At 45.3% G+C, this 27,888-nt stretch overlaps 1 protein-coding gene across 4 annotated transcripts in view; it reads right to left on the bottom strand.

Moving 5' to 3' along the window:
* kansl1b (KAT8 regulatory NSL complex subunit 1b) overlaps positions 1 to 27,888 on the bottom strand; it is a 79,977-nt gene that overhangs the window by 10,575 nt on the left and 41,514 nt on the right. For 3 of the 4 annotated variants that reach the window (XM_024432910.2, XM_024432912.2, XM_024432909.2), the window contains exons 3-7: positions 6,909 to 7,050; positions 6,180 to 6,272; positions 5,466 to 5,566; positions 3,943 to 4,135; positions 1,237 to 1,408 (exon numbers count right to left, since the gene is read on the bottom strand). In XM_024432910.2, the coding sequence (XP_024288678.2) occupies positions 1,237 to 1,408; positions 3,943 to 4,135; positions 5,466 to 5,566; positions 6,180 to 6,272; positions 6,909 to 7,050 (701 nt within the window). The remainder of the gene's footprint in view (positions 1 to 1,236; positions 1,409 to 3,942; positions 4,136 to 5,465; positions 5,567 to 6,179; positions 6,273 to 6,908; positions 7,051 to 27,888) is intronic. The other variant, XM_024432911.2, reaches the window with a different exon arrangement.

The raw sequence follows: 27,888 nt of genomic DNA, 5'->3' as shown, positions 1-27,888 counted from the left end.
GTACCAAGATGTTCAAATAAACCTACATACACCTAAACAGGGCACATTGGCCCGGCAAAATAGAAACAAACCACCAAACCGGTATCGACAACTGTATAGGCATAGATTCTAGGGGAACTACCGATCAAACCTGTAAAAACTACAAACACCATCAACCGTGCACTATTAAAAAAGGCCAACACCATTGTGTGTGCCAGCTACAGCAGCCATATTGGACCCCTCGCTACCACCTACAGACAGACAGTAGCACTGCACGGTCATAGACTGCATTGCCTTTTCAACCACCAACCATCCCATCTTTCACCAGTTGACCTAGTTCTGACTGCGCCATCCGTCTCCAGCCAGTCCTTTATACCTCATTACACTGCAGACTTTTGACGCTTTCACATCTCTCAGGCCTAGCTAGCTAGCTAGCTCCTCTCATGTGGAAAAGGAACATCTGGGACTGAGAGGGCGAGGGTGGATGCAGTGAGCAGCAGCGCTTTGACAGAGCGTCAGAGTGGATTTCTCCCTCAATCCACCAGGGGGAGGACTTCAGCAGGTTCAGACTGGAAGCTCTAGAAGCCCCTCCACCCCCGCCAACCCCCTGAGGATTTGGCCTGCTTTCATCCTGCACTCTACTTCCCCCTGCCTTTAATCTAAGCACTGGCAGGCCCACATTACAGGCGCGGGCCACAGGCCTTTACTACAGCAGTGGAAAAGTGTGGGAGGGAGCTCACTAGTGGAAATCAGAATCAGAATGAAATACACACCACATGACATGGGTGGAACAAAGCCCCTTGATTGGATTGAAGCTGGTGGTGCTGCAAGTTCTCGATACATCAAAGCTCCAGCTCAAATTCTGCCTAGAATATAGTCTATATAATGCGGTGCGACTAAGTAGTCAATACTGGATCGTTATCACATATGAACCAACTATGCTGCTCCACTACCCAGCAAACACAAGATGGAACAGCAACCTCTGTCCCTTGTTAGCCAACCTCTGTCCCTTGTTAGCCAACCTCTGTCCCTTGTTAGCCAACCTCTGTCCCTTGTTAGCCAACCTCTGTCCCTTGTTAGCCAACCCCTGGCCCTTGACCCAGGGCATGATGAGGGCAGAGCTACTTACAACAGTGAGAGAGAAGATGTGGTGCACGTAGCTACAAGGCGTACATCGTCTGCGGCTGGAGCGGGTTTGGATGTATTTTTATGATCAAAAAAATTAAATCAATCCGTCAACCAACCGATCAATCTTACCGTCTGTGAGGGAGAGGATGGGGTGCACGCAGGGGTCGAACTGGGACAGCCTCTCCAGTAGAGGGCGCTCATACTGGACGTCAGAGGAGGAGAGGGTGCGGCCGCCACACGTCATACACTGGGGGTTGACCTCGCAGCCGCAGCGAGGACCCGGTACGCTCAGCCTCTGGCCCTGGAGAAGAGAGGGGGATGATTCTTTAAACCTATTTAACCAGGTAGGTCTAAGGAATCGAGTGAGCGCAAATTCTCAATGCAACAACAAGGACAAACGGGTAAGATCCAGACACACGGGGAACATGCAAACAGAGGGAAACCATCTCTGAAGTAGTCATGATATTCCTGTTCCAGCAACAACATACTGTTGCACATCAACAATGCGTCTAAAGTCTCTAAAAAATTAAACATGGGTACTTTCTACAACGCCTGCCTTCTTGTAAGGCAATCAAAATCGGACCAGATTCAATTGTTTAAGAAATAAAAACATAGATACATAGCACCACAAGCTTAGCTTTTCCTGCCATTTACGTATAGGGTAAGCCTTTGAAACTGCGGCGGTGCTGGTTTAACAAGATAAGCCAGAGTTCCTGTTTAGTTTAACGCTTTAACAACGATCTGAAGCGCAAGGGGCTGAGAGGAGAGCTTGTTCACAGTCCGCTCCCATTATGGCAGCATTTCCTTTTACTGAACAGAGTACGAGTGTTGATCTGGGATAAGCTCCCCCTGTCCAGTCAAACCTCTGAATTGTGTGCGTCTTGTCAGGCAGCTCCTCCTAGTCTGAGATATAACGCCGCTGCTTTAAACAGAACACGAGTCAGCGGCGTTCAGCCCTACCTGTGTCGTTGGAGACTAGCCACCTGTTCCAAGGCCACTTCACGTGAAGGAATAGACGTATTCGGAGAATGCAGAGGTAGAAGACATCTAGCCTATACACACACACACACCGAGGGTGTGGTCTCTCACTATGAGAGTTCGAATGCAGATCCTTAAAATGTACTGGCGTGGAGGGCTGGTCATTCACCATTAATCCATATGCTGTAGTCAGTACATTGACAAACACGTACACTCCCCACGTGTAATCACACTTAATGCTAGTACAAACACAGACACTCGCATGTCCTTTCACACGTGTAACTCAAGACACACACAGACCGGCATACATTCACTTTTTTTTTAGCCACTTGCCCTTTGGACAAGTAGGACTGACTTTGTACTCGTCCGAAAGCTCAAGTCACTTGTCCCCCGAATAATTATGGTCTGTAACACCATGGGCCAAAAGGGAGACTTAAAATCACTTTACAAAATACAATTATCATTATTACTACCATTCAGAGAACTGCAAAAATGTAAGCTACCCTCTGCCAATAGGCTACTTTGCATATGCAAGCCTGTCTGAAAATACAACACTGCCCCTTTAAGGCTCTCCTGGAGGATGGTTGGCTGACAAAATATTGCAACATTACACTTACAACTAAACTCCGTCTTTATAACATACTTTCCTAATTGAATGAATCAGGGATCAAATGGCTACGGTTGGCTACCTCAAGCAAGGTAACTAACAAACACATGTTTATCTGCCTTGTAAGGCTAAAATATTGAGGTTTCAGTGGAGATTTACTGACAGCATTGGGAATCATTTCTCATTTGGGCTAGGTCAAATCACACACATATTTCAACGTTGTCAGAATGACATGGCCAATGCCTAATAGAACTTTCCAAATGAGTCGGATTTATTTCTCAACTCTTTCCAGTGCTTGAGAGGCCGTTTTAAAAAACAGCAGTAATTAGCTTTGGTTTATTAACACACCCGTTCATCATTCACAACGAGTGCTGCTGGAACGTTTTTTTTTCCTTCTCTTCTTTAGGACATCGGACACGACAATGACATTAATATGATGCTTTAAGCTAAACAGTCAACTAGCCAGGCAACACCATATGTTTTGAATTGGCTCTTTAGTTCATCCGTTGCCCATCGTTATTTTATAGGCCTACCTGATGTAATGTCTCCCTCGCTCTCCTCGGACCCAATCACACGGGAACACACCAGGTGATGCCCGCGCCATGACTTTTCAAGGACTTTCATGACCATACGAACCCTGTTTGCTGACCAAAAATATGCTTATACCTGGGCAAATAACTCACTAACTAGCAAGGAATATGAACAAACGTGGCTACGTGTGGTTCTGCGCTTTGATCTCAAAAGTGATTGACATACCCCGCCTGTCAACGCAATATAATTCTATTCTGATGCGCTCTGCATACATTGGGAGAAGAGAGCACAACAACGCATGTGGAGCATACTCTGGTCCAATTCTGACCTGAGTATTTGTTGGATAATGTGATTTGTTTTACTTGTCCATCCGGACAACAGTATTCTATATTCTGCTGGTCTGATATTTATTTTTTACGTGCACCGGACAAGAGGTAATGTCGAACCGTGAACAAATGTACATACACCAATGCGTAAAAGGACACACATTGCAGATGGCATATCCTTATAAACACACACATAATATATAGGCTATACACAGACAAAATATCAGCCAACCACTCTGTAGTTCAAGAACACTGACAGTCATACTAGCAAACAATACACCCATTCGCTACCCAGAAAAACAACAACTGAAAACACAATATGACAATGTAGCAGTGAAAGCACACCAACAGAAAAACAATATTACACACACAGTAAAGCGCGCACACACCAACCTTGCGGTTGAGGTTGGTGACGGTGCTGGGCCTGACGAGGCGTCGTCTCTTGCAGCTGAGGAGGGGCCGTGTTCGGGCCGACACACACGTGTCATCCTGAGGGGTGCACAGTAGCTGGGGCAAGGGCTGGTTCTGCTGCTGCTTCCTCAGCTGCTCCTCTGGGTCAGAACCCTCGGGAGAGCCAGGCCGCAGGCTGGAGGGAGGGAGGAGGGACAGTCACTCATCAATACTATGCAGCACAAAAGAAGACAGAGAAACCCTGTGAATCTACATCCACAAAATGCGGATAAATATTAGGGCTGAGTGATTAGTGCTTTTTGAGGTCGGTTCGCTTTCGATTATTTGGGCTGAATGCTGTAACACAGAAAATAAAACAACTCATAAAAGTCCCATGATGGTAGTGACTGCCCATCATTACTGCTTATCACTTAAGCATAATTTATTCACATCACTTTAATAAAATATTTCAGTTGTGTATATTATTTATTTTTCATTTGATGAATTTATTCTTTCATTCCAAGTCATCTCATCTACACAGAGCTGCTGCCAATGCTTTCTGACAAAAATCACTATTTTGTAGTTCCTCAAGGTAAACAAGGCATACTTTTATGACTGCTGAATACCAACTATCAATCACATAGGTCATGTATTTTCAGGTTGAGATACCTCGAAGCGAGAGCTGCTCTCTATATCCCCTCACAATCACGCATTCTTCTGCCTCTTCTGCAGCAGGCATAAAAGAAACAGAGACCGAACAAGTAGATGTACAATGGATTATGCTCTTTGTAGTTTACTACAATATTGGCCAGTTGGAAACTACAACTCCCGACTGCATCGCATAGTTCAGGCTGGATCTAATTTATTTCTAAAGAAACTGTGCAACGTGCACATTGAGCTCACAGAAAATCAGAAAAAAAAATATATTTCAAATAATTGAACTACCGATCAACTAGTTGTTTAAAAACAAAAAATAACAGAAATGTTGGTTATTCGCTCAGTACTAATACATATGGACATTGTAGATCTATAGACCAATGACATAAGCTGGAGGGAAGGGAGGGACAGTCACTCATCAACATTGCAATACATGAGTCCATATATTACTACTACTGATAATGTTCACTATGGATTTATGTTTTGATTGTCCACTGAGTAGCTTATTTGGTAGGTCTCAGTGTAACCGTATGGGAGGAAACCCATCCCATTTAGCACTATAATGAGTGTGAATACGTATTACTTGGTGACAGAATGATTATTTAAGTGTAACACAAAGAACTTCCATTCACAGTTATGCATTCCACTAGAGGGAAAACAACAGGCTGCAGCATGAACACATGTGCTGTGTGTCCAAACCCTGTAGTATGTTTGGGAAGGAAAGCGAGCAGCTGCAATTCCCACATGGACCATGTCCCCATCCACCCACTCCCTTTGTTCAGACACAGTGGTTGGCATAGAATGGTTGGGATTCCTGCAGGACACACACCAACTGGACGGGTAAGAGGGCTCATTCGGTTGTGTCGTACCTGTTGATGATCCCGTTGACCTGTCTCCCGGACGCGCACCCTTTCCTCGGGCTCGTTTCCACGGATCCCGGACCCTCCGCCCCACCGTCTGAGCCGCACTCCTGGAACCAAAGACAAGGTTGGCACGGCTACCATGGAACTCCCCTTCTAAAACCTCTTCCAAACCCATCCTCAACTCCATTCCACTACAGCCGAGCCCAGAACAGTTGAACGACCTCCTAGTGAATTCCTCGGGCCACAACTGAATGGATAGAAAGGTCAACGCTACTTGGCATGACAAAACAAAGACCACCACTGTTTTGGGACCTCCCCCTCCTCACCCCTTCTCTTCCTGAGATAGTAGTCCCTCCTCCCTCCCAAGTCCCGGAGGCTGATTAGGGTTCTGTGGGCGAGTCTTGTTCCCGTCTCTCTATTTTGGGCACAGTGCCAGGGTGCCATCTTGGGTGCTGTCCTCTCTCCCCCTCTCTCCCTTCTTTCTCCTCTGAACTGGTAGGGAGGGACCACGCTAAGTGGAAAAGTCGCATTTCCGCTCCCTTTCTCTTTGATACAGTACATCATACTACAATTACTTAAGAGGATGTAGTACTAACTGAACTGTGGACATATTCACCTAAAATTAGGGCATGAATGGGATACGCGAATTGATGTCTAAGAAATTAAGACACAGGCTTGTTGAGGATCTGATTGGACAGTTACATCGTCAGACTCATTTACCTGCATTACAGGGCAACCAACAGGCTCCGCCTTCACCTCCCCGTCCTCGGGTGACACGTCAAAGAGGGAGGTCTCTGCCAGCATTATGGAACCCTACGAGAGCGCAGATAGGCCAGGGTGAGCTCTTCAGTCCTTCTGATTCATAACACCAGAGGTAACAGTGGCTTTGCACCAAAGTAACTGGTTTCGGTGTAGCCACAGACAAGGGGCACCATGAACAAGCTGTTGAAGCAATTTGCTAGAAATGTAACCAGGATGGCTAAGATATTCCACTGGGAAATCACTGATGGATGGATGAAGTGAGAGAAAGAAAAAGAGGGAGGAGCAGAGGATAGGAGTGGGGAAGAGAGTGAGGGATAAAAGCAGACAGACATGTCAGAGGTATCGAGGACTGCAACATACTCTTGATACGAACAGAATAGAAACGCGTTCCCACTTTTCTCATCTGCCGATGAGGTGTGAGCTGAGTTACTTTGAGCGTGGGGTGCGAGAGACATGTTAGATCACGAGACATGCTTTTACCCCCCCCATGACATCATGACTTTCACCAGGTCCTCCCCCTCCACTCTTGGGCTTGTTGCCAGGGCAACCCAGGTGGCTGAGACTGAGGGTGCTGACCATAAAGAAACATTAAATGTTTAAATGTTTGATTAACATTAAACATTACAAATAATAAGATTCGTAATCAGAGTTAAGACCCGGGGTTGTGTTCATCGACGTGGTGCTGACCTTGTTGGAGCGGAGCTGGCGGTAGATGTCCGTCTGCTGGCGGATGCGGTACTCCAGGTCAGACACGTGGGCCTGCAGCCAGTTCCAGTGGCTGACTATGGAGGCCCTATCCACCGCGTAGCGCCCCTCCGCACGTCTCCATCTGTCGGGCAGAGAGAGGAGGAGGACAGGGTCAGAGCAGAGGCGGGAGAGAAGGGGGTGTCCATGTCAGTGTGACAGTGAGTGAGAGAGAGAGAGAGTGAGAGAGAGAGATATTGTGTGTGTGTGTGGGAAGTGTGATTGCTTGTATGGAGAAAGGTCAGTGAGGGTTCCGAGGTCAGTGACCAGGCCTTTCGGAATGAAGCAAAGGGGCGTCACACAAATAACACTAAATGGGGGAAAAAATGCCTCGAAAACATCCATCTACCTCCATTCACAACATTAGCCTCTACTTTCCTTAAAGTCTAAGCCATCACACACATACAGGATGGGCACGGTTATTTGTTAGAATGGGTTAGTATTTGGTTACTTACAAGTTGATACATTAAAAAAAATATTTATATAAAATAATTATCTATGTGACATTGCTACATTCCAGGGCAGACCGTGCCATTTGACATTATAATAGAACAACAGCTATGAATGTGCCCCATTAAAAGAGGCACTGGTAGCCTATAGGCACTTCACACGTCCAGCTTGCTATTGGTAGGTCAATCAAAGCAGCTTTACAGTCAGAGGCTCCATGTGAAGCAAGTGAAGTGGGAGATTTCTAAATCATTGGAAAATACCCCCCCCCCTCCAACAAGCAAAGTGCACCACCTTTCATGAGTCACACAAACAAGTAAAACATTCTGGATATTATTTGAACAGTGAAATCAAATGCCCATGCCTAACACACATACTTCCAGTCCCCCAGTGACTGATAACATTTAGTCTAATTAAAATGGGCACTTTCTCTTGGCTCCCGAGCTGCTCAACTTAGTTTGTGTTTCTTACGTTTCAATAGCAGCAGCAGCACGCCATGTACCTAGTTACAAAACTGTAGCTGGCACCTTTCCACTGAACCCCTTCCTATGTGTTCTACACCCAGGCCTGCCCGCCTAGTAGTAGCCTCCCCTACCCTGAATGTGCTGTGATCAAGCCAAGAGTTCCACATGATGGAGCTGTGCGCAAAGGACATTTTGGGAAGGAAGAGGTCTCTGAAATGAATCAAGATTACCCTCGATCACACTCTGTCCCAGGAGGGAGAGACAGAGAAACGAGGGTGGGAGGGGGCGACGGGGACAATTGAGGGCAAGAAATCAGTGCAATGGGGGTAAGAGAGAGGGTAGGGAAAACAGATGAACAGAAATGGAAAAAGTGAAGGGGCATGTAGAGAGAGCGAGAGACAAAAAGAGAGGGCTGCTATGTTCTTTCTATAGAGCCAACGTTACATAACCCACTTTCCTATCAGTCTGGTGAGATGGCTAGAGACCAGTGAGGCCTCTGCTGCTACAGGCCCTCCTCCTCCACCCCCATTTTTCTCCCTCCTCCTTCTCCTCATCCACACTGACTGGAATTTAGAGGACAACCTCTCAACACACACTATGTGTACATCCCAAATGGCACCCTATTCCCCATTTAGTGCACTCATTTTGACCATGGCCCATAAGGGCTCTGGTGAAAAGCAGTGAACTACATAGGGGACAGGATGCAATTTGGGACAGGACGCTGGTTCAATACTCTCTCAAACACCCAAACCCCTGCGGCTTTTATTCTCACCCTCTTTACAGCTATCAATAATCAATACAGACCAACCAAACAAGGTCACTTTTTGTTTAGAAGGGGCTGTGTTCGGGCGCCCAGAATCTCTTATACAGACACAAAGAGGCTTAAGCCTAGGAGGAAGACGTAGGCCTGTTTTCAGAATGTGGCAATGTAAAATGTATTTCCAAGACTCAAATTTCATGTCATACATTCAGATGAACGCTCCAAAGCGTCACCTGTCTACACTTGCACACACACCTTTTCATGACGCCTGGATACAAATACACCCTTCTCTCTTCACAGTTCCTCCAGAAAAAAAAAACACAATAAAATGATGTGAGAACATGGATGTATGTCTTCATTAGCACACCACACACACCTGTAAGACAGGGAAAGTAAGGCAGCCTCCCATTTCCAAGGTTAGTGTGATATAGGAAAATAAGCCTGGAGTGTGACGTGGCCAGTACCACAAAGGTAGCCAGTGAGCAAAAACATATGGGAGGATTTCAGAAGACTGAATAATCAGCTACTCAGATATGCTGTATTTTATATTCTGATTAGCAATAAAGCACACATGGACCTATAAACAAGGCCATTGCGGGGGAGGGAGGTGATGGGGAACCAAAGAAAAGTTATAAGAGAGAAACAATTAACTCTTCCCTGTAAAACCAAACAAACAAATCTGAACCAGGACCCGTGTCCACAGTTTTCCTGTTCATTTTAAAGGAAGAGTGCTTTTTTTCTACCCCAAGCCTCTTCTTTTCAATAAAAAAAATTCCACATGGGGCTGTGGTGAGTGTGGGGGAGGGGCAGTACGCAATGTACTGCAGTACTACAGTCAACCACTAGGGGCAGTGAAGGGGCGAAAGAATGAACCATGCGTTGTAGGGCTATGGAGAGAGAGAGGGAGAATGCTGGGTGTAGTAGGGCTGTGGAGAGGGAGGGACAGAGGGACAGAGGGAGAATACTGTGTGCAGTAGGGCTGTGGAGAGAGAGAGAGAGGAAGGGACAGAGGGAGGAGTTTTGGCTGCTGCAGCGACACAATGAGTCCCCCGCTCCTGTCTGTGATCCACACAGGAACAGGAAGCAGGCATACAGGAAGTAGCCACAATCACATTCTCTCTCTCCATCACACAAGACACACACAGAGAGAGAGTGAGAACAAGAGCAAGCAAGCGGGGAGGAGGGAGAGAGACCGTCTTGAATGATGCAGAGGTTGCTGGTTCCTCTCGCCCCAAGTCTTAGTGTCACATTCCTGATGGAAACAATTACACTAGAGCTCACATGAACATAAAACACTGGCGACCTACTGGTGTAGGGGTTAGTCTCAGTGGAAAAGCACCAGTACAGGGACAACCAATAATACTGGCGTTCACAGCAACACCCACACAGGAAAACATACAAGTACAATCTGAAAAACAAACGCCTGGGACAGGAGCTCCAACAAGAAGTCTCTCCCACAAAAAACACAATGTGTGTGTAATAACAACACTCTCGCCAAGGGCATGTGAAGTGCCCCTGCAGACTTCCAGAAACCCCACCGAGGTTCTTAAGAAATAACAAGCCATTTAAATACATTTTACATTTGTCCCCGACTCGTTTCAATAAGCGCTCAGAGCCGGCGAGGGCGGCCGGCAAAACAGGCCTCTTCCCTGGACTTTCTGACAATATTGTAATACAATTCTCTGTGTGATGGCCATCAGGAAAACAAGTGGCAATCTCCATCTCTGATATTCACTAAACACACACCGTGGATTAGTAGCTACCAAACATACCCCTGAGTCACTCGATTTTCTCTTTCGACTTTTAGCTGACACTCGGTTGCGTGCACGCGGTCTGGGACTCGTCTCCCCTCAGCCAGAGAGGAGAGATTAAGTGGCCATGTGCCATCCTCTCTGGTGAGGCTCCCTCTTATAGATCCATCCATCACACACTCTGCTGCTCATTATCTATCCTGTTGCCTGGTCACTTTATTCTTAGTTATTTGTCCATATCTACCTCAACTACATCGTACGCCTACACATCGACTCGGTACTGGCACCCTGGGTATATAGCAAAGTTATCGTTACTCATTGTGTATTTATTATTACGTTTAATTAATTTTCTATCATTACTTTGCATTGTTGGGAGAAGTAAGCATTTTCCTGTTAGTCTAGACCTGTTGTTTATGAAGCATGTGACAAAAAAAATATGGATTTGATTTGACATGCTTCCTGTGTCTCTCACAGAGGTCTGACTTCAGAGACACATACAGAGGGGTCACAGAGCTCTGGGAGGCCGTGTCTGCGTGAAACAAGCCCTGGCGGAAAGATAAGGATACACTGCCTGGCATTGAGAAGAAATCCAGAGTAACGTCAGTAAGGAGTATGGCTGGCTTTGTGGTAGGAAAGCGTGTGTGACCGTGAAGCGTGGGGTCCTGTCCTCTCACCTGGGGTGAGTCATTCACACCTGTCTCTACTCTGCTCTCACCTAGGAATGGGAGCTGTTTTGCAAGGCCGAGATGATACCAATATCACAATACTCGTTTTTATTTTCCAATATTTTTACATACAGCAGGTTTTTAAAGGACCAAAGAGTTTGATTTGCGTCGCATTTGAATTTTTGGCATGGACAAAATATTGCGATAATGGTAACGCCACAACTCTACTGTTTCGTAGTGTGTGTGTGTGTGTGCACGTGGCTAGACAGTAGTAATGTCCATAGTAAAAGAATGCCAGACCATCAGATGATGGCTAGCTGGTAAACCACAGAGAAATAAAACGGAATCTCATGCTCAATATAGCACTCATAAACAAACCTAGCCCACCATTCCAACATTAAACCAAATGCCTTATGATTTACATGAAAATCTAACACTTTGATGAATATTTCAGATATCAGCCAGAAGCTTACATCTGTCAGTCAGTAGTACACACACACACACACACACACACACACACACACACACACGAAACCCGCCGAACCAGGAAATGAACGCAGCGAGCAGTGAGGCAAAACAAAAACACAGGATATAAAAGGCGGGTGGTAATCGTCATGGTCGCTGAGGAAACAGGGACCGAACCGTCAAAGGAAATAACATCAGACTATTAAAGGGAACGGAGGGAGCGCATGGGGAGAAAAATCACCCACCCTTCTTTAAAATACATGAGCATATCTAAATGCCATTAGCAGTGTAGGATGAGCCAGGATCCACATGCTGCTTTTAGCAGCGACAAAAGAGCGAGAGGGAGGGTGGAGAGAGGAAGAGAAAGCACTTCTTCCAGTCAGCCTGTGTGTGTGTGTGTGTGTGTGTGTGTGTGTCTACGGGCAGGGTTTAGTGGAGAACAAAGGGTTTGATGTGCTGGGAGAGAGAGAGAGCGAGCGAGAGAAAAAAAAGATCCCGCCCACCTCCCCTGTCACATGACTAGCCTTCATGGCGCAGCATGAAGGCGGGAGTGAAAGAGCAAGGCGAGAGGCGGAGGGAGGGAGTGAGGAGGCGGAAAAAATTGAGGGAGAGGGGAGTAGTGGAGTGAGGAGCCGAGAGAAGAGAAGCTGGTGAAAGAGAACTGGGCAAGGAATGAAGAAGTCTGGGAAGGGCATTTACAAACCCATTCCATTCCTGCTGGAAAAATACAGGGAGCTAACCGGGGCTCTTCTGAATGGTCCGACTCCAACACCATCATTGAGTTTGCAGATGACGGCGGTGGTAGGCCTGATCACCGATGAGGATGAGGTCAGAGACCTGGCAGTGTTGTGCCAGGACAAGAACCTCTCCCTCAATGTCAGCAAGACAAAAAGAGCTGATCATGGACTACAGGAAATTAAGGGTAAGAGCACGCCCCCATCCACAGGGCTGTAGTGGAGCAGGTCCAGAGCTTCCAAGTTCCTCGCTGTCCACATCACTAAGGAATTAATTATCATGGTCCACACACACACCAATACAGTCGTGAAGAAGCCATTACAACGCCTCTCCCGCTCAGGAGGCTGAATAAATTTGGCATGGGCCTTCAGATCCTCAAAAAGTAATACAGCTGCAATATTAAGAGTATCTTGACTGGCTGCATCACCGCTTGGTATGGCAACTTCTTGGCATCCGCTACATAGGGTAGTGTGTACGGCCCAGTATATCACTGGGGCCGAGCTTCCTGCCACCCAGGACCTCTATACTAGGCGGTGTCAGAGGAAGACCCTAAAAATTGTCTGAGTCCAGCAATCCAAGTCAGACTGTTCCCTCTGCTACCGCACAGCATGTGGTACCAATGCACCAAGTCTGGAACCAACAGGAACCCTGAACAGCTTCTACCCGAAGCCATAAGACTGCTAAATAGTTAAGTAGTTAACCAATGCTACCCAGGCTAACTGACCCTTTTGACTCTTCACATGCGCTGCTTTTACCGTTTGTCTATTCTGTTGCCTAGTCACTTTATCCCTGCCTACATGTTCATTACTACCTCAATTATCTCATACCTCTGCATAACAAAGTGGTACTGGTAACCCACATATATAGCCAAGTTATCGTTACTCATTTTGTATTTATTACTCGTTCTGCATTGTTGGGAAGGGCCCGTAACGAAGCACTTCACTGTTAGACTACACCGGTTGTTTACGAAGCGCGTGATATATACAATTCTATTTGACCAACATGCTAAAAGCACCGACAGGGAAACATGGCTTAAAAAAGGGCAATATGTGTGTTTTAAATGAATGATATAGGCCTACAGCCATTGAAACAGTGGTGTGGTGACCTGCTTTGCTGTTTGAATCCCAGATTGCCCCTTCAAAACATGTTTTATAATGAGGTCAGATCAAGGGTGGGCCAATCCTCTACAATGACTTACAAGCCTCAGGCCCACATTTTCCTCTACTATATAAATGTGTTTAGACCAAAGTGATGGAGGGTAGTGAGAGCCTTTGATAAAAATTATTATTAAAAATAAAATATTTAATAATACCCCATAGTATCAAAAGTGGAATTATGTATTTGGATAATTTTACAAATTCTTTCAAATTGAAATGCTGAAATGTCAGTGAGTATTCAACCTTTTTGTTTTGGCATGCCTAAGTAAGTTCAGGCGTAAAAATGTGAAACAAGTCACAAAGTTGCAGTTGGAGTCAATGTGTGTGCAATAAGTGTTTAATTAGCATGATTTGAGTGACTACCTCATATCAGTACCCCACACATACAGATAATTGTAAGGTCCCTCAGTCAAGCAGTGAATTTCAAACACAGATTCAACCAAAGCCCAGGGAAGTTTTCCAAAGCCTCGCAAAAGGCCATATATTGGTAGATAGGATCATCTTGATTTTAGGTCACCGATTTTATTTTCCAATGATTGTACGTTGGCCAATAGAACAGATGGCAGTGGGGGTTTACTCGCTTGCCTACGAATTCTCAGAAGACGGCCTGACCTCCGCACCCCCCCTTTTCACCGTCTTTTCTTCACGCAAATGGTGGGGATTTGGGCCTGTTCCCAAGAAAGCGGTATATAATTTGCTTCTAACTCGTTACAAGGAAAAATGCTTCTTTTAGTTCGAGTTGCCGCGGTTCTGATGTCCAGAAGTTATTTTCGGTCAGACAGTAGCAGCAACATTATGTACAAAATAAGTTGCAAAAAACTAACAAATAGCACATTTGGTTAGGAGCACGTAAAACGTCAGCCATCTTCTCCGGCGCCATTCTACAGTTCATGCAGAGTAGGAGAATGGATGATCTCGGCATGTGTGGTTCCCACGGTGAAGCATGGAGGTGGTGTGATGGTGCTTTGCTGGTGACACGATCAGTGATTTATTTAGAATTTAAGGCACACTTAATTGCCCACACAGCATTCTGCAGCAATATGCCATCCCATCTGGTGTGCACTTAGTGGGACTATCATTTGTTTTTCAACAGGATAATGACCCAAAACACACCTCCAGGCTGTGTAAGGGCTATTTGACCAAGGAGAGTGATGGTGCTGCATCTGATGATCTGGCCTCCATAGTCCCCCAATCTCAACCCAATTGAGATGGTTTGGGATGAGTTGGACCACAGAGTGAAGGAAAAACAGCCAACAAGTGCTCAGCATATGTGGGAGCTCCTTTAAGACCGTTGGAAAAGCATTCTTCATGAAACTGGTTGAAAGAATGCCAAGAATGGGCAAAGCTGTCAAGGCAAAGGGTGGCTACTTTGAAGAATCTAAAATATATTTTGATTTGTTTAACAGTTTTTTGTTTGCTACATGACTCCATGTGGTACAAATAAAGAAAAACCAACCATTGAAGGTGTCCAAACTTTTGACTGGTACAGTATAAACAAAATCTTTTGATGAAAATAAATTTGCGGTTACTGATAATAGCCCATACAAATGCATAGAACAGATTCATGACATGGAACAACAAATCATCCACAAACAAAAGTCTAAATACATTTCTCAGAAATATAAGAACGATCCCTTATTTTGGGGACTAAACACTACCATTCATTTTTTCAACCGGTAGCGGGGGACCTTCAGATGTCTCGTGAGGCCTGTGGACATCCTAGAGCAAAACAACCTTCATGTTCGTGTCACCTTTGCACAGTGTGGACATTTGTTTGATTGGGCTACACACTAACTGTTCGGACGCTACAGACGGAAGTTGGCAGCTCGGCTGTACCGACTTCAGACAAGTCCCAAGACGCTTGTGGGGGGGTGAGGGGGGACACCACAATGTTCGTGAGAGTCTTATCTTTCCATCGAGGGGTCATAATATACTGAACAAATATATTAAAGCAACATGCAACAATTTCAAAGATTTTGTAGTTCATAAGAAAATTAGCCAATAAAAAAGAAATCATTAGGCCCTCCCTAATCTATGAATTTCACATCACTGGGAATAGATGGATACCGTAATAAAAAAGGTAGGGGCATGGCTCGGAAAACCAGTCACTATCTGGTGTGGCCACCATTTGCCTCATGCAGCGGAACACATCTCCTTCGCATAGAGTTGATCAGGCCGTTGATTTGTGGCCTGTGGAATGTTGTCCCACTCCTCTTCAAAGGCTGTGCGAAGTTGCTGGATATTGGAAGGAACTGGAACACGCTGTTGTACACGTCAGTCCAGAGCATCCCAAGCATACTCAACGGGTGACATGTCTGGTGAATATGCAGGCCATGGAAGAGCTGGGACATTGGGGTGGCAGGGTAGCCTAGTGGTTAGAGCATTGGACTAGTAATCGGAAGGTTGCAAGTTCAAACCCCCGAGCTGACAAGGTCGTTCTGCCTGAACAGGCAGTTAACACACTGTTCCTAGGCCGTCATTGAAAATAAGAATTTTTTCTTAACTGACTTGCCTAGTAAAATAAAGTAAAAAAAATATTTAAAAACTTCCAGCTTTTAGGAATTGCGTACAGAACCTTTTAACATGGGGCCGTGCATTATCATGCTGAAACCTGATGTGATGGCGGTTGATGAACGAACGGCACGGCAATGGGCCCTCGTCACGGTATCTCTGTGCATTCAAATTGCCATCAATTAAATGTAATTGTGTTTGTTGTCCGTAGCTTATGCCTGCCCATACCATAACCTCACCAGCACTATGGGGCACTCTGTTCACAACGTTGACATCAGCACACCGCTTGCCCACACAACGCCATACACGTGGTCTGGACGTACTACAAAATCCTCTAAAATGACAGGGGAGGCGTCATATGGTAGAGAAATTAACATTAAATTATCTGGCAACAGGTGGACATTCCTGTAGCCAGCATGCCAATTGAACACTCCCTAAAAACTTGAGACATCTGTGGCATTGTGCTGTGTGTTAAAATTGCACATTTTAGAGTGGCCTTATATTGTCCCCAGCACAAAGTACACCTGTGTAATGATCACACTGTTTAATCAGCTTCTTGATATGTCACACCTGTCAGGTGGATGGATTATTTTGGCAAAGGAGAAATGCTCACTAACAGGGACGTAACCAAATTTGTACACAAAATCGGAGAAAAATTAACTCGGTCATCTTTCACTGCAGATGCAGTGGATTGAGACACATCCTATGCAAACAAACATCTCTCTAGCTTACACTCAGAATTTTAATGGGCTTTTTGTTATTTATTATGCCAATTCGATTTCCACAGGGGGCGGACATCGACCGTAAGGGGTTAGTCCCACTATGTAACAAAGCGTGGAAAAAGTCAAGGTGAGTGAACACTTTCTGAAGGCACTGTATATTGTGCGATTAAGACCATCTGTGAATCAGAAGGGGTTTATGTGAGAATGGTAAGCTTTCATGTCCTGCATACCGCAGCTTCTTGCCATTTCAGCTTAGTCTTCTCTACAAGGACAACAATGTCCACAATCGAAATGCAATCCAACAGTGGCATTGTCTACATTTCAACAGAAAATTGTCTACATTTCAAAGCGAACAGTGACCATAGTACTAAATTATTTTGACTGGATGTTGATCCACCATGTATATAGTATATTAACTCTGTTACACAGCCAGACAGAAGCAACTTTAAAGTAGGCTGGCTTCACGTTCGCCTGGCTTGCCAATCTGACAGCACGCTCGATTTCTGAAGGGGGCCCTACACACACAAAAGTACCCTATCCATACACCTCTGCACTCACACACCCCCAGCCCCCACCATCCCCCTACACATTTCTGCCTGTAGGCACATTTCCACAGTGTTGCTCCTTTTCATTGGGGAACACATGGTCGGATGCGCGCCGGAACAAGTGACCACTTCACCCCCTCCCCCATACTCAATACCCCCCATACTCTCTATCCCCTCCCACAAAACTTCTCTCCCCCACCCCAGCCTCCATTGTCTCTTCCCCCCACTATTAGCCCACTGGTGTGGGAGATAAGGCAGTAGAACCCAGTAAATAACTCCGGTTGTATGACGATTGCGTATGGACCAGGCCGGCCAGGCTGATAGGCTCCTCTCTGGGTTCCCCGATAACAGACCTGACTCTATAGAAACAGTGAGAGACAAAACCACCAGCCAACCAAAAACCAGATCTGCGTCCCAAATGACACCCTTTTCTCTTCATAATGTCAAAAGTAGTGCACTAATAGTAGTGCACTATATGGGGATAGGGTGGCATTTGGGACACAACCCTGGACCAGCATATTCCACAGGTTCTAAACTGGGCCGGATGGGAGAGGAGGAGAGAGTGGTATCATTCTTGACCTCGCTGCAATGGGGGATTAATGTCTTGCAGAGAAGAGATAAGACGGGAAGAATAGCAGAGTACTGCGTTTGGAAGTCCTGTAAACCACAGACCCAGACAAAACAAAAAGGCTTGTTTTTACAACCCTACAAAAAGGTAGGACACATCTGGTTTACATATTTGCTAGGTTCATAACATATAATTTCTTGATTATTCAGACAATGGTTTTTGCATATGAATTCCTTTTTCTCACACTGTTTTGAGGGCTAAAATATTTGTTATAGAACAAGGTTGAGGATTCCTTCCTATCTGGGGAAGGAGACAGATCTAACCCCCGAAAGTCACATGGCTCCCTGTCTCATCTGCTGTAACCAGGCAGCTGAGGAATGCTGGAACACAGATTTAAAACTGTCATGGTTCTGGAATATGTTGTCAGGATTCTGTAATAAACTCAGCAAAAAAAGAAACGCCCTCCCACTGTCAACTGCGTTTATTTTCAGCAAACTTAACACATGTAAATATTTGTATGAACATAACAGGATTCAACAACAGACATAAACTGAACAAGTTCCACAAACATGTGACTAACAGAAATGGAATAATATGTCCCTGAACAAAGGTAGAGTCAAAATCAAAAGTAACAGTCAGTATCTGGTGTGGCCACCAGCTGCATTAAGTACTGCAGTGCATCTCCTCCCCATGGACTGCACCACATTTGCCAGTTTTTACTGTGAGATGTTACCCCACTCTTCCACCAAGGCACCTGCAAGTTCCCGGGCATTTCTGGGGGGCAATGGCCCTAGGACTCACCCTCCGATCCAACAGGTTCCAGACATACTCAATGGGATTGAGATCCGGGGCTCTTCGCTGGCCATGGCAGAACACCGACATTCCTGTCTTACAGGAAATCAGCCATACTGCTCGTTCTGTGCGTGGTGGCATTGGCATGCTGGAGAGTCATATCAGAATAAGCCTGCAGGAAGGGTACTACACAAGGGAAGAGGATGTCTTCCCTGTAACGCACAGCATTGAGATTGCCTGCAATGACAACAAGCTCAGTCCGATGACGCTGTGACACACCGTGATGTCTGGTGAGGACTAGCATCACTACTCTGGACGGTTCTGACTTAGAATGTGGACAACTACAAATACGTAGGTGTCTGGCTAGACTGTAAATTCTCCTTCTAGACTCATATTAAACATCTCCAATCCAAAATTAAATCTAGAATCGGCCTCCTATTTCGCAACAAAGCCTCCTTCAATCACGCCGCCAAACATACCCTTGTAAAACTGACTATCCTACCGATCCTCGATGTAATTTACAAAATAGCCTCCAACACTCTACTCAACAAACGGGATGCAGTCTATCACAGTGCCACCCGTTTCGTCACCAAAGCCCCATATACCACCCACCACTGCGACCTGCAAGCTTTCGTCGGGTGTCCCTCGCTACATATTTGTCGCCAGACTCACTGGCTCCAGGTCATCTATAAGTCTTTGCTAGGTAAAGCTCCACCTTATCTCAGCTCACTGGTTACAATAACACCCACCCGTAGCACACACTCCAGCAGGTATATCTAACTAGTCATCCCCAAAGCAAACACCTGCTTTGGCCACCTTTCCTTCCAGTTCTCTGCTGCCAATGACTGGAACGAATTTCAAAAATCATTTAAGTTGAAGACATATCTCCCTCACTAACACATCCCATCTGTAAATAGCCCATCCAATCTACCTACCATATCCCCATATTGTTTTTATTTACTGTTTTGCTCTTTTGCACACTAGTATCTCTACTTGCACATCTGTACATCTAATTACAATTGCTAAATTGTAATTACTTCACTACTATTGCCTAACCTCCTCACGCCATTTGCACACACTTTATATAGACTTTTTTCCCTATTGTGTTATTGAAAATATGTTTGTTTATTCCATGTGTAACTGTGTTGCGCTGCTTTGCTTTATCTTGACCAGGTCTCAGTTGTAAATGAGAACTTGTTCTCAACTGGCCTACCTGGTTAAATAAAAGGTGAAAAATAAATTCCCTCAGTCCAGCCTCTCTCAGCCTATTGCGGACAGTCTGAGCACTAATGGAGCGATTGCGCGTTCCTGGAGTAACTCGGGCAGCTGTTGTTGCCACCCTGTACCCGTCCCGCAGGTGTGATATTCAGATTTACCGACCCTGTGTTGTTAAACGTGGTCTGCCACTGGGATGACGATCAGCTGTCCGCCCTGTCTCCCTGTAGCACCGTCTTAGGCGTCTCACAGTACGGACATTGAATGCCTAAGGCACCTTCACGCAGATGAGCAGGGACCCTGGGCATCTTTCTTTAGGTGTTTTTCCAGAGTCGGTAGAAAGGCCTCTTTAGTGTCCTAAGTTTTCATAACTGTGAGCTTAATTACCTACCGTCTGTAAGCTGTTAGTGTCTTAACGACCGTTCCACAGGTGCAGGTTCATTAATTGTTTATGGTTCATTGAACAAGCATGGAAAACAGTGTTTAAACCCTTTACAATGAAGATCTGAAGTTATTTGGATTATTACAAATTATCTTTGAAAGACAGGGTCCTGAAAAGGGGACGTTTCTTTATTTGCTGAGTTCATGTGTTCCCAGCGAGAGAAAGGAACAGGAAACTAAGATTCGGCATCAAGTCTTGTCAAACCCAACTTTTCATGTTTGTGTTTGTTTTTTAGCGCCTGGCTTCCTGGAAAGGACTTACCCATTTTCTCTGCTAATAAAAACACACATGGAAGCTTCGATCCATACAAGGAGAAGCACAGTTGCTTTCCAGGGAAAAAAGGGGGGACGACACTAAATACAGAACTCGATGCAATACCCGGGCAACACCCACAGCTTTCTTCGAAAGAGGTAGGACTAAACTGCAATACATTTGGGCCGCAGGTGATTGATTCAAAGCAAACGATTCAATGGGTGCAGACCAGACGGGGAAAGAAGCCCTGTATTCCCGGGCCATTCTCTGTGCTCTGACTTCCCTGGCCGGCGTTGTGTTTCTTGGTGAATGGAGAGACAGAATGTGTGCTGCTGGGACGCCAGACCGTGGCCTGGGCCAGAGAGGGGGGGACTAAAGTCTCACTGCTATGACTTAAAGGGGTTAAGTGGGGATAGAATGTTGGAGTCATTACATAAAGAACAAATAATGAGCTATAGAGTAGGGAAAGTAGAAGAGCGAGGGAGAAGTAGAGAGCGAGTAGAGATATGAATTAGGGTGAGAGTTGAAGAGAGGGAGGAGAGATATGAATTAGGGTGAGAGTTGGAGGGAGGAGAGAGTGAATAAAGAGAGTGAGTGTCTTATGAAATTGTTGTGGGGTGGTATTGGAAAGGAGACGTAGTGTTGGTTAACCCAGCCAAGATGTGAGAATGAGAAAATTACATGTTAAAAATATTGCGTGTGATTGCATAACCCACAGGGGTTAGGCAGGAACTCCAATACCAGTTCGAGGCTCCACTCCATGTTCCAATTCCACACGTCCCTATTGGCCCAGGCTTGTCCATAGACATCACCATTCTGTCCAGATAAGAGGTCAGGGGCATTTAAATTAAGTCTGGATGAAAATATTGCCCTAAATAATATATTATTTTTTACAAAAAAGACCAGAATAATCAGGATCAATTTTTATTTTTTACACTGGGCGTTACAGTCGTCATACAATAACTTCAGTCCCCTAAATAAAAGATTAGGCTAGGGATGTTAGCCGCAGATGCACCAGGGTTGAGGCAAATTCCAGTCAATTTGGAAAGTGAGGCAAATTCCAGTCAATTTGGAAAGTAAACCAAATTCCATTTAATATATATAGTTCATATTGCGATCACGTATTAATAATACGTCCGGTTGCCAAGTAACCAAGAGCATTTGGCCTTCGGTGTTAGTTGTATTGAGTTCATTAATCTAGCTTTTCAATTTGAATATTCAAATGATCCTTTTTGTATTTTGCTTTCGTTGACACACACACACACACACACACACACACACACACACACGCACATGAAATTAGCTTTGGAGTTTTAGTGTACTTCCCAAATTGACCAGATTTTAAATGGAATTGCACCCAACTTAGTTGGGTACCGCTATTTTGTCGTCCTAACCCACAGCATATTCCGTCATAGGTTTCCAGAGGGAGGCAGGGCTGCTGCATGTTATGGTGAATCTTGCCTAGCAATGCCACACCTTAGTAAAGTGGTGCCAGCCAGCAATAGAGGAAGACATGTTGCTTTTGGCTGGTGATAGGGGGGGGGAGGAAGGGAGTTTCAGGTTCGCAACCATGTAAACGTATTTCAGTATTTCAGTGCCAATGGCTTCAAACTACTTGTCCTGACAGCACACCGCTCTCTCTCTGCATGGGCTTCGATAGGGCTGACAGCCTGGCAACTATAATTAGGCTGTTTTACATTTAGTTAATCTTCAACCTATCACATGTTGGAGCTACCGTCGGTGTTTGCCTGTCATCTCCTGTCAACAGACGTATTATCTCATTAATCAATTGTAACATTTCAGTTTTGTTGAATGCTGTAACATTTACAATCAAATTAAGAGAGACAATTGATATACTACCGTTGATGGGTGGTAAATCAAGTAGGCTTTTACTATGATAGGACGACAAGGCTGTCAATCTAAGTTGTGATGGGTGGAAAGGTGACCCTCTAGATTGCCGCACAGGGGAGGCTCCAAGCTAGTGTTGCATGCTCTCCCATTCACCTCGGGCCCATTTAGGTCAACGAAAGCAAAATACAAAAAGGATCATTTGAATATTCAAATTGAAAAGCTAGATTAATGAACTCAATACAACTACCACCGAAGGCCAAATGCTCTCGGTTACTTGGCAACAGGACATATTATTAATACTTGATCGCAATAACTTTGCTTGACAAAAAAAAAAAATCCCTCCTCCCAGACACTGTTCATAGCAAGGCACTGGACAACTGACAGCAGGGTCATATTCAAACTAGGTTACATGCTGCTTCATAAAAACATTAGGTGTAATTGGGGGGGTGTTTACAGGCGGGAAAGGCTTAGTATAGCCCATCTACCTGCATAGAATACAACCCAGACATTACCTTGAAAACTAGCCTAGGGCTACCTACAGTGTACGATACTCTTCACTGTTCACCTCCTGCCCGTATGCATGTCAGAGAATATAACAAAAACATGACAAAGTCCGTCACTCCGGTGAGTGGTATTTGTGTGCTACTAGCTCAATCAGCCCAGTGACGCTGGTGACAAGACATGGTCAGCGACAGGGAGATACAGGGAGACCGCAGAGCAGAACGGTGACTCTGTTGAACGGGAGGAGGGGGGGGGCTGTGCATATTACAACAACAGATGGGAACAGCGATCAAAGCTAGCCACATCAAAGTAAGCCAAGCTCCTAGTCTACGCTTTGACAACAAACGCAGTACACAACAGTCTACACTGGCCATACAAGCAGGCAGAAGCAGGAACGTCGGCCCTGAAAACATACAACCTTGAAATATAGATGTTAACACCAGGAAATACACAGGCCTAGATTGGTCAAAAAGAGGAGTTGTACAAATAAATCCTATTAGCCATCCTTTATTTGTTGTATGATAAGGATGACAGCACTTACAGAACTGAATCTGTTATGGACATTAAAATGGCGGCTCACACAATAATCCATTATAGATTTTCAAAAGGACAAAACAACCTCGCGGCAGCGTTAATATCAGAAATCAGTAATACAAATTGCCTCCATAGGTCGTGAGCTATGGCTCGGCTAGCCAACCCTTTGAACATCTTTTGCCATGGAAACCAAGCACCCTTTCCAGTTCGTGGAAGGCCTACACATTACATAAATGCATTAAATAAAAGTGGGAGGTGGGAGGGATGGGCTGCTGTGTTACAGCCAGGCGCTAGGCTCCACTCCTCTCCTCCTCCAGACTACCGCACCATCTGACCGGCAGCAGCTCTCCTCTGTGTATTATTGAGCAGGCCAGGCAGGCAGGCTGCTGGGCTGCAGCTAGCCCACTGCACGGCATGGGCTGGGCCCTCCCTCACTCTAGGCTTAGCACCAGGCCTGGAGGAGACCGTCTCAATGTAGTATCCTAGCCTGGTTTCCTCTTTGTGTCGTCTGGTTTTGTGTCCGATTTTGGTACAGGAGGAGACGTCCAATTGTTTGTTGCCTGGGCTTGTATCAGTTGCCAATGTGAAAGTGTGGACAAAGACTAGCACATTACAATCACATAAAGGGAAAGAGTTGTGTACCGATGGAATAGAATGATCCAGATATATACATACCTATATTAGATGTATGTGTGTGTGTGTGTGTGTGTGTGTGTGTGTATGTGTATATGTATACATATGTGTGTATATATATATATATATATGTGTATATATATAATATATACATCTATATATATATATATATATATGTGTATATGTGTATATATATGTGTGTGTATATATAATACACACACATATATATATCTATATATATATATATATATATATATATATATATATATATACATATATATATATATATATATATATATATATATAATATATTTAAAAAGGCAATTCATCTGCTGAAAGGACTGTGGTTGAAATAAGGATTGGGGATTAAATGTAAATGAAACTGAGCCTGTTTGAAGCTACATGGGTAGCGTTTCAAATGGCACCCTAGTTCCTATATAGTGCACTACTGTAGCTGTGGACTTTTGCCATCGGTTCAACGAGGGAGGGAGTCTTAGTGTCCCTTATGACATCCTATTCTCTGCCACATACTCGGGTAAAAAGTAGTGCACTATATAGGAAATAGGGTGCCATTTGGTGAGAAGTCTTGGGGCTGTTGCCTGGATATAACATCAGTCTGACTGCCGGAGAGTCTCAATTAGCTGATGGGGTCAGTTAGCCTAATGGACCATGTGACCTGCCAGTATTCTACTGGGCCAATATGGTTGGCTGTTGGTGCTGAAACAGGAAGAGGAAACATATGTCTGTGTGTGCGTGCCTGGTGAATGAGTCACAGGCCTTGGTAGAAGACTAGGAGTGGGCGTTGTGAATGAACAAATGAGTCTAACAATTAGAGAAAGTGTATGGGTGTCGATGTTCTCATATCTTGTTTTATGTGTGTGGGCAAGACTGGTGTGTGTTTTCATTTTGGCCTATCCATGCACCATGTCCAGTGCCCACGCTGACTAATATACTCATAATAAGTTGTCAGCAGTTCCAGTTGATTCACATGAGTAGGCCTAGCCAATACCCCAATGAGGATCTAGTCCACTTTCTAGGTGGTTGAAGGAGAAGGGCCAAGGGGGCTGAGAAGGGAGGCGGAAGGCTGAGGAGCCTGAGTGTCCGAGCTTCTGGCAGGGCCAAATCTTTACCACGGCAGCGTCAGGGCAGGAATCCTCTTTGCAAACAAACCCTGAGCGGAGCCCAGTAGACTGCTCTCTCTGCCCCCATTCCCAGTGTCTGCCCTGCCTGCCAGAAAAGAAAAACTCACCAAGAACCCAGTGGCTTCCTCCATGGCCCAGTCCACCGGTCCAGGAATTTGTATTGTTGTCAGAAAACAACAAGATTATCTCCAACGCATTGGTGCCTCCTCTGAATTAACACATACTCAGTGGAAAGTTTTAGGTACACCACCCCGTTCACAAAAATAGTTTGCTCCTACAGTGAGTCACGTGGACATGGATTGCTATATAAAGCAGGCAGACAGGCATCAAGGCATTCAGCTACTGTTCGATTGAATTTTAGAAAGGGCAAAACGAGTGACCTAATTAACTTTTAGCGTGGTATTATCTCAGAAAGGGCGGCATCCTGGACTTTCACGCACGACAGTGTCGAGGGTTTACCAAGAACGGTGCGACAAACAAAGAACATCCAGTCATCGGGAGTCCTGTGGATGAAAACAGCTTATGATGAGATGGCTCGAAGGAGAATGGCAAGAATCGTGCTAGCTAACAGGCAGGCCACAAATAACGGCGCAGTACAACACTGGTGGGTAGAACAGTGTCTCCGAACGCACAATTTGTCACGGATGGGCTGTTGCAGCAGACAACCTCCTCCCGGGTTCCACTTCTATCAGCTAAAAACAAGAGGTAGCTCCAGTAGGCACACAATCAACACTGGAAAATTGAGGAATGGAAAAACATTGTCTGGTCCGACAAATCCCGGTTCTTTTTGCGTCATGCTGATGGCAGAGTCAGAACTTGGTGTAAGCAGCATGAGTCCACGGCCCCATCCTGCCTGGTGTCAACGGTACAGGCTGATGGCAAGGGTATGGGGAATGTTTTCCTGGAACACATTAGTTCCCTTGATACCAACTGATCAACGTTTCCACTCCCCAATGAATTCGGGCTGTTCTGGAGGCAAAGGGGGGTCCGGCCCAGTACTAGATGGAGTACCTAATAAACTGGCCGCTGTGTGTACATCTAGGCCTATGCACACGGCAGGGGAAGGAGGCTCACGCAGGGAGCGACAGGGCATGTAGTCTTTTAAAGCGCGTTCAAAAGGTTTAGGATTACATGAGTAATTTAAGTAAAGCCTGACTCACAGACAGATTGATATACCCCCCACCACTGGGAAAATGTGCAAATATTGAGTTATGTGCGGCCCCATGACTGCTGATGTCATGCTAATATGCAACCCGGTTTCTGTTGACTGTTTCTCCATAAAATGACCTGCTATTTCAAATTTAGTCACAAGTTGTTGTTAAACATATAAATGGTCTAAGAGAAACCATGTGAGGGTGTCAACTTGAGGAAAACATAATGAGACATCTTGAAGTCTGATGCCAAAATCCTGTCCAATTACACCCTTTGCTTTCACATGTTCCCCTTTCTCGCGTGTAACCTTTGAATTACACCACTTATAATTACATTGTAATAGTTATATTGTGTAGCAGTGTTTAGACCTTTAGTTTAGTGCGTCAAATCTGCCAACCTCCATGTTTGGAGGGCACCAGAAGTTGTTCTGTCCCAACAGATGTCTAGTGTGCAAAAATCAATTTGTTTAAAGCCTGGTCTTTAAAAAAGGACTCAATAGCATCGTAATTCTTCAGTCACAGTGCCTGCCTGCCTCCATTTTGTAATAACCCCACTCCCAGCTTTGAGGGACAATTACGGGGGTAGTAGTCTATAGCAAATGAAAATCCAACGCAATATAAGGATGTTGTGTTTCTAGGGGATTCAGGCCTGGGGTGGTACAGTATAGTGAACCACTGCGGTGCGGTCCCCAGTGATCTTGAGGCAGCAGACAGCCTGAGCCCCAACCAGCCTCTCTTCTCCTCTCTCTCTGCCCTGTAATCTCATTATCCATCTAGCAGACCTTTCTCCCACAGAGCGGCAGACACAGGACTCGTTTGGCCCAGGGATGAAGCATGCTCCTGGGGGACTGAGGACGCCACCCCCTCCCCCCTTTACTATAAATATACTGGAGACTAAGCGATATGGAGACCAAATGAATAGCAGTACCATCTCTTTATTTTTAGATCCTTGTAACAGTCAGGCCCTCAAACCCCACCATTTCCAACTGAAACTGAGTAAAGTTATTGAAAGTTAGTGTTTACTGAAAAAATAAAAAGGAAGGAACAAGTACATTAGACATTCAAATGACATAGGTCATGACCACCATGCACAGCAGAATAAAATGCACACACAAACCTTGCAAACTAAACCAACTCACAAGCAATCAGAAAAGTGCCGTATAGGCATGCAAGCAAACACTAGGCACATTAGCCATTCACACTGCCACACACACAGGTGCCCTTTCATTATGGGCCCGGCACTGCCAGATATAAGAGAGCGCGAGAGAGAGCGCGAGAGCGAGAGGAGGGTGGGCTAGACAGGACGAGAGGAGGTGGGAGGGACTCTGCTGCAGGTACTGAGGCAGCAGAGACGGGCGAGAAGAGCTCTTCACACATACCAGAGCTCGGGCTAGGCCTATTGGGATAGGGGGGAAGGAGGTGGGGCAGCAGCACTCTCCAAATCAGGAACTGATGAGCATACTAGTTTACACTGCCGCTGTGCCACCAAGCTCTTCACTATGGTAGGCAACTGTAGCCGCCGAAATGTTGACCACATCCAAGACATCCAGACAAACAAGCATGTGCTCCACTGGACATCTGTAGGCGGTCTCGAATAGGCCTCGCTTTTCAACGTCTGGA

This window comes from Oncorhynchus tshawytscha, linkage group LG09, assembly GCF_018296145.1.
Source record: "Oncorhynchus tshawytscha isolate Ot180627B linkage group LG09, Otsh_v2.0, whole genome shotgun sequence".
NCBI classification, from domain to species: Eukaryota; Metazoa; Chordata; class Actinopteri; order Salmoniformes; family Salmonidae; genus Oncorhynchus; species Oncorhynchus tshawytscha.
The sequence above is the reverse complement of the archived record's forward strand: the minus strand, read 5'-3'. Positions and strand labels throughout refer to the sequence as shown.